The sequence below is a fragment of the Nuphar pumila genome, chromosome 6 (genome assembly GCF_984573655.1).
Source record: "Nuphar pumila chromosome 6, dmNupPumi1.hap1.1, whole genome shotgun sequence".
NCBI classification, from domain to species: Eukaryota; Viridiplantae; Streptophyta; class Magnoliopsida; order Nymphaeales; family Nymphaeaceae; genus Nuphar; species Nuphar pumila.
Genome location: NC_143254.1, coordinates 103,240,921 through 103,252,732, shown reverse-complemented (window position 1 = coordinate 103,252,732; position 11,812 = coordinate 103,240,921). Strand labels below are relative to the sequence as shown.

General features: G+C 39.6%; 1 protein-coding gene and 1 long non-coding RNA gene across 2 annotated transcripts; both read left to right on the top strand.

Moving 5' to 3' along the window:
• The first annotated feature begins 5,912 nt into the window (after nucleotides 1-5,912).
• Nucleotides 5,913-7,093, top strand: LOC149835481 (uncharacterized). The gene is made up of 2 exons (XM_090009594.1): nucleotides 5,913-6,670; nucleotides 6,821-7,093. Exons 1-2 carry the CDS (start codon nucleotides 5,966-5,968, stop codon nucleotides 7,091-7,093), a joined length of 978 nt encoding a protein of 325 aa, XP_089865720.1. The 5' UTR covers nucleotides 5,913-5,965.
• An 863-nt stretch (nucleotides 7,094-7,956) lies between these two features.
• LOC149835480 (uncharacterized) lies at nucleotides 7,957-8,591 on the top strand. Its single transcript, XR_016432625.1, has 2 exons — nucleotides 7,957-8,044; nucleotides 8,145-8,591. It is a non-coding gene; the product is annotated as an uncharacterized LOC149835480 (long non-coding RNA).
• The last annotated feature ends 3,221 nt before the right edge of the window (nucleotides 8,592-11,812 follow it).

The window sequence follows — 11,812 nt, the reverse complement described above, 5'->3', positions numbered from 1 at the left end:
TAAAATTGGGTCGGATCTTGGGTATTGTAAATGAAGACCCAAACTCAAATGGACTCGACCAGATTATGTACCCGAACCCAAATGGTTCTCAACATTTTAAAACCGATTTGACCCGAACCTGACCTGATTATGTACCTGAACTCGCTTTGTACCTAAACCGATTATACACCGGAACTTGAACTGATCGTAACTGAATCTGCTTTGTAATCAATCCATCTGAAAGTTTCTAATTGGTAAATATTATATAATCAATTAAACATTTAAAAATGTTGCTAAACTTAGAATTAATATGCATTGTATTTTATTTTATTTTTGCATATACTTCTTATTGCCCTTAGGTCATGAAAATTGTTGGATTAAAGTAAATCCCATAATAATACTCGAGGACTCATTCAATTTGATACATTTTGAATATTGTTTTTGTTATTTCAACTATAATGTTTGGTTGGCGTGAAAGTATTCTTTTTATATTCAGATTTTGACATTATTTAGAATAGTTATTAAGCTACTGTTTGGTTAGCAAATAATCTTCTTTAAACATTTGATTCCATTAATTTACATATTTTTTATTGGCTGGTAATTAGGTCTAGAATACAGATCATATCAAGACCCGAACACATCAAGATCCTAACCATTGATACCCGAACCTGTTAACCTACATGGGTCTACTTTTTTTCAGCCATATCTAGACCTTAACCTGACCCAAATCAAAATGAGTCTACTAAAGACCCGACCCAATGTATACCTAATCCCCCGTTTAACCTATATGGACCCACAAATTCTAGTTGTACCCGAACCCAAATTAGATTAAGTCGGGTTTGGGTCTTACTTTTAGACCCAATTCAAAATAGAATCTGACAAGACTTGACCCAAACCGGACCTGGTTACACCCCTAGTCTCACATACAGCCACAAGCATGCGTTTAAGTTCCATGGTGTGTTAAGAGCAGAATATATTATCCTAGTGCAGCTGCTAGCTCTAGTAAAACATGCTTAAATCTTACTCTCAACATGCTTATCATATGCTTTTTGACGGGCTCTATCATTAGTAGGATTTTTTACCCTACTAACGCCAGCTCCAAAGGAGAAGTGGATTGAGGTCGGTGGCAACTAAAGCGGATCAGGTCCATGAGACATTTGGACATTTTCTGCCCAAGGTTCCTTGGATGCCATTCATCATCAAAATGCGTGGCACTCAAAAGCTGTAAGAAAAGAAAAGTGGTCCCAACCTAGCTGGGTCACAAAAAATTCGTTGTCATTCACTTTCTAGATAAATGACATCAATGGCTGGAAGATGGAGAGCTGAAATTTGTCCAAAACATGTAGATGGTTTGAGGATGCCGTTCATTTTGATAATGGACGGCATTCAAGGAACTTTGGACAAAAAACTATCCAAGGTCCCTTCGGATCTGATGGACTCACATGGGTAGGGATGGCAATGAAATGGGAAAAAACGGAGCCCCGCCTCGCTCCTTTTGGACCGGAGATTTAAGACAAAAAATGGGGATGGAGGTGGAGATGAAGGTTAAAATCAAAACTCGTGCAAGGATGGAGGCGGGGATGGACTTACGCTTTCGTCTGCCCGTTCCCGATCTCCATTAGTAAAATAACTAAAGTACCTTTAAGGAAGGCAGTAGACCGAGGAGAAACGAGGCCCCATTTGGACCAGGGATGAAGTACATGAAACAAGGATGAAGGCGGCAATGAAGGTTAAAATCAAAACCCATGCTAAGATGAAGGTGAGGAGGGAGGGCCAAATTTTGAGATGGGACTGAGGTGGAGACCTTGTCCCCCACCTCCGCCCTGGTCCACTGCCATCCCTATGGGTGTGTGCACACACACACTGAGAGAGAGAGAGAGATTCTTACCCATTGGGTGAAACAAATATCGAAACATAGTGGGCGCACATAATAAATGCAGAAAAACATCTTTTCAATGGAAATGGATTCACATCTTTCTCCATAAGAAAACACTTTCCTTCCGAGCATCCCTCCTGAAGGAAAGTGGCTTCCCTTAGGTTGAGGTGGTGCAAGTGCCCCTAGGATACATGCAAATTCATAGGTTGGACTCTACATGCACATGAGCGCACAAGCACATACATACACACGCAAAGTTGTGTGAAAAATTAATCCTGACAACCGTCTGATGCCGCCTTAATGTTTTCTTGCCAAAATCTTGTTGACCATTTAATTTTGGTGCGTTTGTTTCACCGAAAAAGTGAGAATGTGACCCATTTTCGTATGAAAATGACCATTTCCCACCTGCAGTGAAACAAAACACTCATAAGGTGGGGGCTATGCAGGGACCCACAGGTTTTCCTAATGAAGCAACATATTTCGTAAGAAAATGGGGTCACTCCCTCGCCATTTGGGAAGCACTTTCACACAAAAGACTCAGCTCTCGTGCCTTTTGTGGGAAAGCTGCTTCCCTTCTCGGCAACTAAAACAAGCATTCCTTTTCAACTCCAAATTTATGCCTGATTTAAACCGGCTCGGTTTGCTGAGTGGGCACGAGCTTGAGGAGAAGGTGCTGATCCCTTCATCTCATGTTTGACCCGACTAGCTATGCGCAGAGATGAACCTACGTTAGGACTGCACCCCCACTCTCTATTGGATGTAAGAAGGAAAGATGAGGGAATCCAAATAATGAAAAACATTGGGGACCACTCCTTTTGGAATGTGTTTGTACAGATGATGTGAAATAGTCTCATATTGAAGAGTTTCAAGGATGTTATAGGCTTTATAACCTATATGAAAACTCTTACACTTGTTCCTAAGAACAAGAGGATGGGATGACTACCACACACACGAGCGTCTGCTCGTCGGGCGGTGCTGGGTCGGGTCGTGCCGCGCTGGGGTTCAGGTTTGGGTTCGGGTAATTGGCCCTTTAGGGCTATATCCAATCTGTGTTTGTTAATGGGTCTTGACTCCTCGGATTTCGTAACGGGTCTCTTCCACGTTTTTGTAACCCTTCGTGGGTTATAAAAACGTGGTTAGGGCTGGGGTTATGGATATATGATACACACAGAATTCAAAGAAGATCTGACTCTGCGTTTTCTCTCTCCCTGCTGCTGCTCTCTCTCTCTCTTTTGAGTTTTTTCAAAAAAGGGTTTTCTGCACAGCGGTTTAGAGAGGTTGTCTTTGAAGGACGATCCGTTAGAGTGCACCGATCCTGATCGTCGAGGCTATTGTGTCTTGGGAGAAGGATGTCAGACCCTGTTTGCACTATATGTGAGGGCAAATCTTCTCTAAAGGGAGTACTTTCATACGCCTTAGCCTATTACATAATATTAATATGTTTTGGTTGTTTTTATTGTGTTATATGCAGTTGTTTGTTGTTTTGCCTTTGTTTGGATTTTGGTATGATGCGAAAGTCGACATGTTTGCTCTCTGTTTATGTTCGATCAATTATCTATCATGAATATCATGTTTGTACATGTTCTGATTTCGTTCATGATGTTGATTGTGAAATTTGATCCAACACCTCCCACCCCCGCCTTTCAAGAATTTAAAACTTATATTGGAACCTTTATCTGGTTACTCCCAAATTAAAAAAAAAATTGAGCCCACCCCTCCCAAAAAAAAATTCTAACCTCCCCCCGCCCTAAGATTTTTTTTTTTTGTTTATCTTTGTGACACATACACACCAAAATAAAAGTTTCTGGGTCCGTCTTTAGCTACGCGGATGCCTTTAACTGCTGGGCTCCATAAAGGCTTGGGTGTCAGGTGTCAGTAACACCACTCGGGGCCTTACTTCGCAGGGATGATCCCATTAAGTAACCTGGTTCTCGGCAAGGGTTCCTCATCATAAAAAAGATTTGTGCCGGAATTGGTACAAGGCAACATCACACTCGAGGGATTTGACACCCTCGGGTCTCTCTTCCTACACCTCACCCCCGCTTTTCAAATAGGCGAGAGATCCTCGGATCTGATCTCTCTTCCACACACTTTATATCAAGGATCCAAGATCCCTGATCTTAGATCAAGCGTTTGAATCCTTTAAGATCTTGGCATGGGATCCTCATGATAACTATCTCAAGTCCATAGATCTTAGATCGGAGGGATTCAAAGGCCCTCTATGAGAACTTTTACCCTGAGTGCCCAGCCAAGTCTGTCATCACTTGATCTGATTAAATCACCGAGCCAAGTTAAACCTGGCCAATGTTGACTTACTCTAGGTCAAATCCCAAGAGTGGCCTTACTCTAGAGTAAGGATCCACTTAGACTCAAATGCAGTTGACCTAATCCAATTCCACTAGAATCACTGGACCATAGTATTATTTGAGGAGTAATGCTACGGTCTGTTTTGGGAGCACCTACTCCCACATATTAGAAATCATATCTTCATAATCAAACCTTATGAATGTACTCAACATAGTTTATTGGATAGAGATCATGATTTAGGTAATGTTTTTTACATAAAAATAAGGGTTTTTAAGTCATTTATGAGCCGTTGATTTTTAAAAGTCTTAAAAATCACATGTATGCTATCATCACATGATCCAAAACTTGTTTTATACTAAAATAATGCTTATAGATCAGATGAACAACAAAAAAAAAAAGAAAATTGAAAATCTAAAGCTTCTGTTAGGTGAGAGTAGGTGGTCCAAGAGCACCCTATCGTTACTATTATTTGAGTTGTCTAACATTAAATTAACTGGCCATCAATCCAGAAACAATGGGTTTGCACGTTGGTGGAAAACGGCAACCGCGCAAGGTAAGACTTCGTTTAAGCAAGCCGAAGATATTTCCATTGGAATTATTTTATTACGCTTCATTTTCTTTTTCTTTTTCCTTGCCAAAAGAATAAACAATGCACACGTGTGTATATGGAATAAAGCTCACCAAGTTTGCTTCTGAAAATTTATATCAGAGAGCACTTGGTGTTGTCATCCCTAACGTTTCTACTGTTTGGCAGGTAGACCTGAGCACAACCCAACTCATCTCTGCAATCTATAACCAAAACCTGATGCTCTTTCTCTTTCTGCAACCTTCCCAATTCAAGGAAAATCCTTATTATGGCATATTGAAAATTTCAGGCTTAGGCCTGTACTTTCTTTTACTCTTCCCTTTGTGGCGTTTCTCTGTTTTTTTTTTTTTTCCACACAGAAGTGATCAGAATCCCTTTGCTTCAAAACCTTTGTGGCAACGATTCCAAGAAAAATGCCATGTCCTTACTTGAACAGTGATGCCGACCTGTTTTTTTTTTCCTCAGAATTTGACCATTCCTAGACGAGAAAACTTGAGAACATATACTTCTCGTTTTCTGATTCTTTTGCTTTTTGGCCATTATCCTGTTGTGGACCTTGATAGAAATTGAGTTGTCTTGTGTTTTTCCTCCAAAAATTTTGGTAGTTTTCCTGCTATTTCTATTGTTGGTTTTGTTGAAAGCGATAGAATACACTTGTGGGTGAAATATGGAATCTGCCTTTCTTTTTAACTTGATCTAATGAGCTGTTAGTTAATGCCCCATCCTTTGCTGCTTGTCCCTTTATGCTCTTAACCCTTGCTTTTTCCTTTTTCTTTTCTTAATTTAATGTGGGTCATTAGATTATAGTTATTTATCTCTAGTTAAAGTAAAAATAAGGTGGTTGGTGCATGGATTTCACTTTCCTTTTCCCTGTATTGGATGCTGTCATACAAGGATACTTTACCTTTGACACATCTTGGTATTCTGATTCTGCAAGACATAAAGCTGCATCGGTTGTTTGTTCCTTGTTGAGCCTTGCAAGAAATTACCAGCTGTTCTTTTCTAGTCAAACCACCACTTTGCTTTAAGTTCATACCCTTGGCTTGGTGACAGCCTTTTTCTTATTTGGTACCAGTTCTGGTGAGCTCATTGCTAGTTGGTTAAGTAAGGACTGCGGTTTGTCCACATCACCTTTTTCAGGCTCATAGTTGGTGGAATTCTAGTGTGCTTGCAGTTTGCACCATATATTATTGGTGGGTGGTGGTGTGTTCTAGACCATGGGTTCTAGCAGTAATGGCGATTTTGGTTTTGAGCAGAACAGCGGGATCCCTCCTCCTCCTCCTGGTTCAAATTTTCCAAATGTCAGTGGGTTTTTAGGGTCACATTCTGAAGCAAGCGTCGGGATCGCCGGGTGCTCAACGGCATCTTGTCTGAAGTCTGCATCCTGCTCTGCTTTTGAAATGCTTGAATCATTTTCAAGTTGTTGGGATCCTTTGGTGCCAATGGGTGGAAATGCTGGTTTTAGGGGAAAGGAGCCTTCTCATCATCAGGACACTCTTTATCCAGTGAATGCTGCTGCATTTGTAAACCACGCCAACATTAATATGGTTCATTATCATTCTAATGTTCCTGTGGTAGGATCTGCCCCTAGTTTTTCATGCCTTCTGAATGGGAAATATCCTGAAAACATTAGCAATTTCAGTCTTCTGGAGAGTACCAGAATGTCTACGATCGCTCCCGCTGATTACCAATTGGGCAATCCTAACCATTGTGTTAGCATTGACCCGTCTCCGGTAAACACAATGAACAGAATTCAGGCTTCTAGCGGAGAATGTGAGGGTATCGACCATGGTACTGCTGATCAGGAGGAAGAACAGAATGCAGAGAACAAGTTTGCTGGTTCGCCCTCGGACAGGAAAAAGAGAAAGAGGACGCCCGATGGCCTCGCTTTCGACCCCAACCAAAAATTCGATAATGCACAGGTGACTGCTCTTTTTCCTCTCCTGGCTAATCTGTTATTAATTTCTCCCTGATTTGTTTTTGGTTTGGTTCTTTTTGTATTACACATATGAATTCTGTTAATTTTTGTGATTGGGAGTAAGTAAATGATTTTCTTTTGTTGCCCATGATAGAAAATTGAGTCCGACCAATCAAAAGATGCATCATATTTGTCGAATGATTCCACCAAAATGAAGAAACAAAATGCCTGTGATAATCTTAGTAAGTTAAATGTCGGACAAAGTAAGGATCAGAGCCAAAATGTTGATGCTCCAAAGGAAGAGTACATTCATGTAAGAGCTAGACGTGGGCAGGCAACCAACAGCCACAGCCTTGCTGAAAGAGTAAGGCTCTTGAAATCGTCCATTTGCATTCAAACAAACCACGTTGGTCATCCAAATAAGTAGTCTATTGTGCTTAAAATGTAGGTAAGAAGGGAAAAGATAAGCGAGCGAATGAGGTTTCTTCAAGATCTAGTTCCAGGTTGCAACAAGGTATCAGACTGATCTGTTATCAATGCTCATGTTTATCAACTGTAAATGTGTTTGGAGACGCCTTGATGATCCATTTCTCTCCCCAGATATATCTTGATAGTTATTTCTTTAAACAATGTAGGTCACAGGCAAAGCTGTGATGCTTGATGAGATAATTAACTATGTGCAATCACTCCAACGGCAGGTTGAGGTATGTTTCTTCAATTCCAGTATTTCTAATGCATTACTTCTTGACGGTCTTTTCTCAAGCCTAAAGTGTCTTGCTTCCTTGTTTCACTAATCAATATTATGACCAACATTCATGCATCTACCACAGTAAGCCATCTTATTTCTGTTCTGTTTTTCCAGTTTCTGTCTATGAAGCTAGCTACTGTGATTCCTGACTTTGATATTGAAGGAATTCTCTTGAAGGATGTAAGTAGTTCCATGCCAGAAATAGTATTTATTTTGGCCCATAACTTCAGATATCTCACCTTTTATCATCAATTGCAGATCTTTTCTTCAGAAGGCCGTAGTTCTGCTGGTGTTGGTTTCACATCTAACATAAATTCATCTTGCCATCCTTTCAATGGATATCCTTTGGAATCAATAGAATCAGGAACTGAAGCAATGTTGGGTATAAAGAACTTTGGGAACACATTGAGAAGAAGTATGAACCCCCAGTTATTCCAAATGGATCAGGTAGTCCTAAATGTTCTATAATGTCCTATTCTTAAGTTGTGCATCTTGCATACTGCTATGTTTATGTTTATTTTTATGAAAGAATTATATGACAGGTGCCTAATACCTGGAACGATGAGCTTCAGGGTGTTGTCCAGATGGGCTTCGTCTCTCAGGCACATCTTGGTATTCCAGAGAAGAACGGTAAATGTCTGAGCTTGTCAACTTTAAGGCATATATATTAATTTGAATGCTGATCTGATGATTTTAATCCTGATTTGAAAATTTATATGGTCCTCTGCAGATAACCTGAAAGTTGACAATTGATGCTTTGGCTGATTTAGTGCCTGCTAACTTTAATTGAGCACTTATTCCAGATATCAAAAGGCTAGACTCAGTGACCCTTGTTGCATTAGGGGGGAGTATTTTTTTTCTTGCGGTTTAAGCATCTGGATCTTCAGTTTGAGTGTAAATTTCATTTGGTTGGGAGCAAAAGATATTCCTGAATAAGGAAAGAGCTGAATATCCCACCAAAGCTCCTAGACCATTGTTTGTTCTTCGATTTTTATCAGAAGAAATGACATGAATGACTTCAGATATGTATACAGCAGCAATAGATAGAGGGATTCATGCTTCTAGGACTTGGTTTTGTGGTGTGGTATGGGTTGTATTTTCGTGAGTATTGTAAATGTAGTATGTAATTGAAACATTGATTTTTACTGATTAATGAAATCATCTCATGAATTTGGGCTGAAGGGACTGTCTTCTTTGCTGAACTATCCATATTAACTACTAAGCATCATCTTTTCCGTAAGAAAAAAGGTATATGATTAGAATTTAAAACTGTTTCTATCCACTTTGTTAAGGAATTCAGCTTCAACTAAGGTAAAAAAAGAAGATTTAGAAGCAGTTTGTACTTCATATATGAGAGATTAGTTCTAGTTTATAAATATGATAATGCAACTCAGTTGGCTTATATTAGATTCATTTGTACATCAGGTATTCACCTCATCCATTCAGGAGGAAGAACCAACTTTGTTGAACGTTCTTGTTGCATCACATTTCCTGCCATAAATTCTGATCTGTTTTTTGCTGTCACATGGATACTCCATTTTGGCTCCCTTGTATCCCCTTATATACTAGTCATAAAACTTTGTAAATATATCCATATCCTGGTATCCACAGCCGTATCCATATGACAGGTTTTTTTTGGCGGTTTTCTATAAAACCTCTTTGCAGAGGGTCACTTCATTATGTTGTGATTTGGTGTGGGTAAATAGCCAAGTTTATAGATCCAATGGGTTTGGCATAGTGGGATGGGGGCTTAGACCGTTTGACGGGCAGTCTAGGTTCAAATCCCATGGGTGTCACCCCCCTGCGTAAGTCGAAGCTTGGCGACTCCCTGGTGTCGAGACGCCCGGCGGTTTCTCAGAGTAAAAAAAAAAACACAATTTTATGAGGCTAAGTATGGCATGCCAACCAGCCCCAACAGCATCAGCAGTTACAAATGGACAAAAGATACAGGCAATGGACATATTTGTCCACTATGAAAAATATATAATAACATCAGTTAATTGGTTTAATAGCTAGCTGAACCTTTCAAGGGCACCAACCATGAGCTTCATTATTAACACAAAGTAATATCTAATCCTCGAAAATTTCAAAAGTTGATTATCAACACAAAATCGTACCCTTTTTCATTATATTCTTCAGCTTTATGTTGGAATCGTGGTTCTTAATTTGCCCACGTCGTAAGTTCAATGCCTTTATACCGTCATGTCGATCTAGTACCTTTTCTTAAACCCTTCCCTCATCTTGAACAAGCAGGACCCTATCCATATGGGGCCCATTAATGGATGAATTCTGTGCAGGACAAATAGGCCAGGCAAGCCACAAGCCTAGTGAGCCTTGGTGGTTGAACCCATTTTGGGCAGGGCTTTTTCGAATGGCCTGATATACAAGGTCTAATGTTTTAAACCTGTTACAAGGAGTGGGCTGATCTCGGGTTCAGTTCCGGGGCTTAAGGGCCAAACTGACCTGATTTAGGCTGCAAACACAGTGATGCAACTGCAGTTCTTACTACTAGGGGTGTCGATGCAAAATGGGTGAGTTCGGACATGAATCTGATCATGGTATCGGGTACGGCTCCAGATCCAACTGATTTTTTCATAAGAAAAACCATACCCAGATCTGATAAGCATTACAGAAACCAGACCCAGTCCATACATGGTAAATTAATACATTTAGAGTATTTTACATTGAAAATGGGGATCTTAATCAGAAATCGGGTCGGACTCACATTTGGTATAGAGTTTTATAAACCATAACCAGCCCATTTAATAATCAGACCTCACGGGCCGACCCTGACCCTACCGGATCATGTACAGGGTCGGGATCGATCGGGATTGTGACATACCCAACCCGTTGATGCCCTTATTACTAAGCCAGTTTACTTAACAGGCTGTGTTTGCACAAACTTTGGGCCATTTCCACCCAGATCCTAATCATTTTTTTTAATGAACTGCTTCTCCATAGGGATACAAAGAAATTTACTCGACTTGAACGAGTGCAGACTGAAATCCACGCAACATGCATGGTTGGATGGATCTTGGACTTAAAACAAGTTGGGTCCTAGATTCAAAACCCATAGCCTGGTTTGTGCACGTGCACACATTTTTTAGTCTTTGTAAAATTGAAATCGGATTAAATCCGTACACAGTAATTACCATATTTTAAATCTTTCTTTTTAATTAATAATTAATGTATTTAACACTTTAATGGATTTAATTTTGCCATTTAACATCTTGCTAACTTTGGCTTGGGCTCAGAAACGGATGGCGGGTTCCTTACCATATCTGAATCCAAATAACATCGAACTGACATCCACCCTACAAACCATACTACCAAGTGTTGAAGGATCGTGACACTTGATTTCTGCCTTGATATAAAATTCTTAATTTGGTGAAAATATTTTGGATGGTAGTTTTTATAATTTTTATTCAAAATAAGTTGCCATCACTCTTTGTATTTAAAGAGGGCAATCCGTCTTTTATAGTGTGTCTATCTCCGTCTTAATAGTGGATATGCATGAACGCAAACAATGTAAAATCCTTGTTCTTTGCGTGGTTGATTTTCTCTTCTTTTAGTTTTTGTTTCTTTGATCTAGATCTATCGATAGATCTATCCTAAGTGTGTTCCAGCTCTCCACATACATTGGTAATTTGAAATTATCATGATGCTCATGATACTTATTCAAGTCTACAGCTTCAATCATGCCAAATTATGAGACCTAATGGATTATTAAAACCTCAACATAATATCTTTCACCTTTTTATCCTTTGCCCTCCCTTTTTCCTTAGTTTTTAAGCCCTCGTTATCTAGGGTTGTCCCTTTCAAATAATTGATGGAGGGAGAATCTTGACAATCTTCTAGTTTGGTAGAAGACCATAAAAATCCAGTTGCAAAGGCATAGGTGCCAGCATAATGTACTGCTTTTCCAAGTGCATAGCCTAACTAGCCTAAGCTCATCTAAAAGGCAATTATTTTGTAGGTAAATATGAACTGTTTCTCATTGAGTGAATCGTTTATGTCAGCTCCCAATCGCTGCTTGTTTTACATAGTTCAACTTTATATAGCAAGACTCAGTTCCATCTGCCAAGTATCCGAAAATAAGGGATGAGAAGTGAGATGATTTGATGTGATGATAGTCATCTCCAGTTGGAGTTCACCGGTCTAAATTGAATGATCAAGCACTTTGGTTTCTCTAAGCATTGGTTAGTATCAGCCTACACTCACAAGCACATATACTAGTTTGGTCAATATAAGAATGACCCTACATGGTCAAGTCAACTATATAGTTAAAGTTTCCTAATCTTTGAAATAGTTCAGGTAATCAAAGTATGCAAGTGAATCATCAAACCGCTGCATTGCACCTTGAGAGAATCCCTTACATATAAAAAGTTATAAAAATGA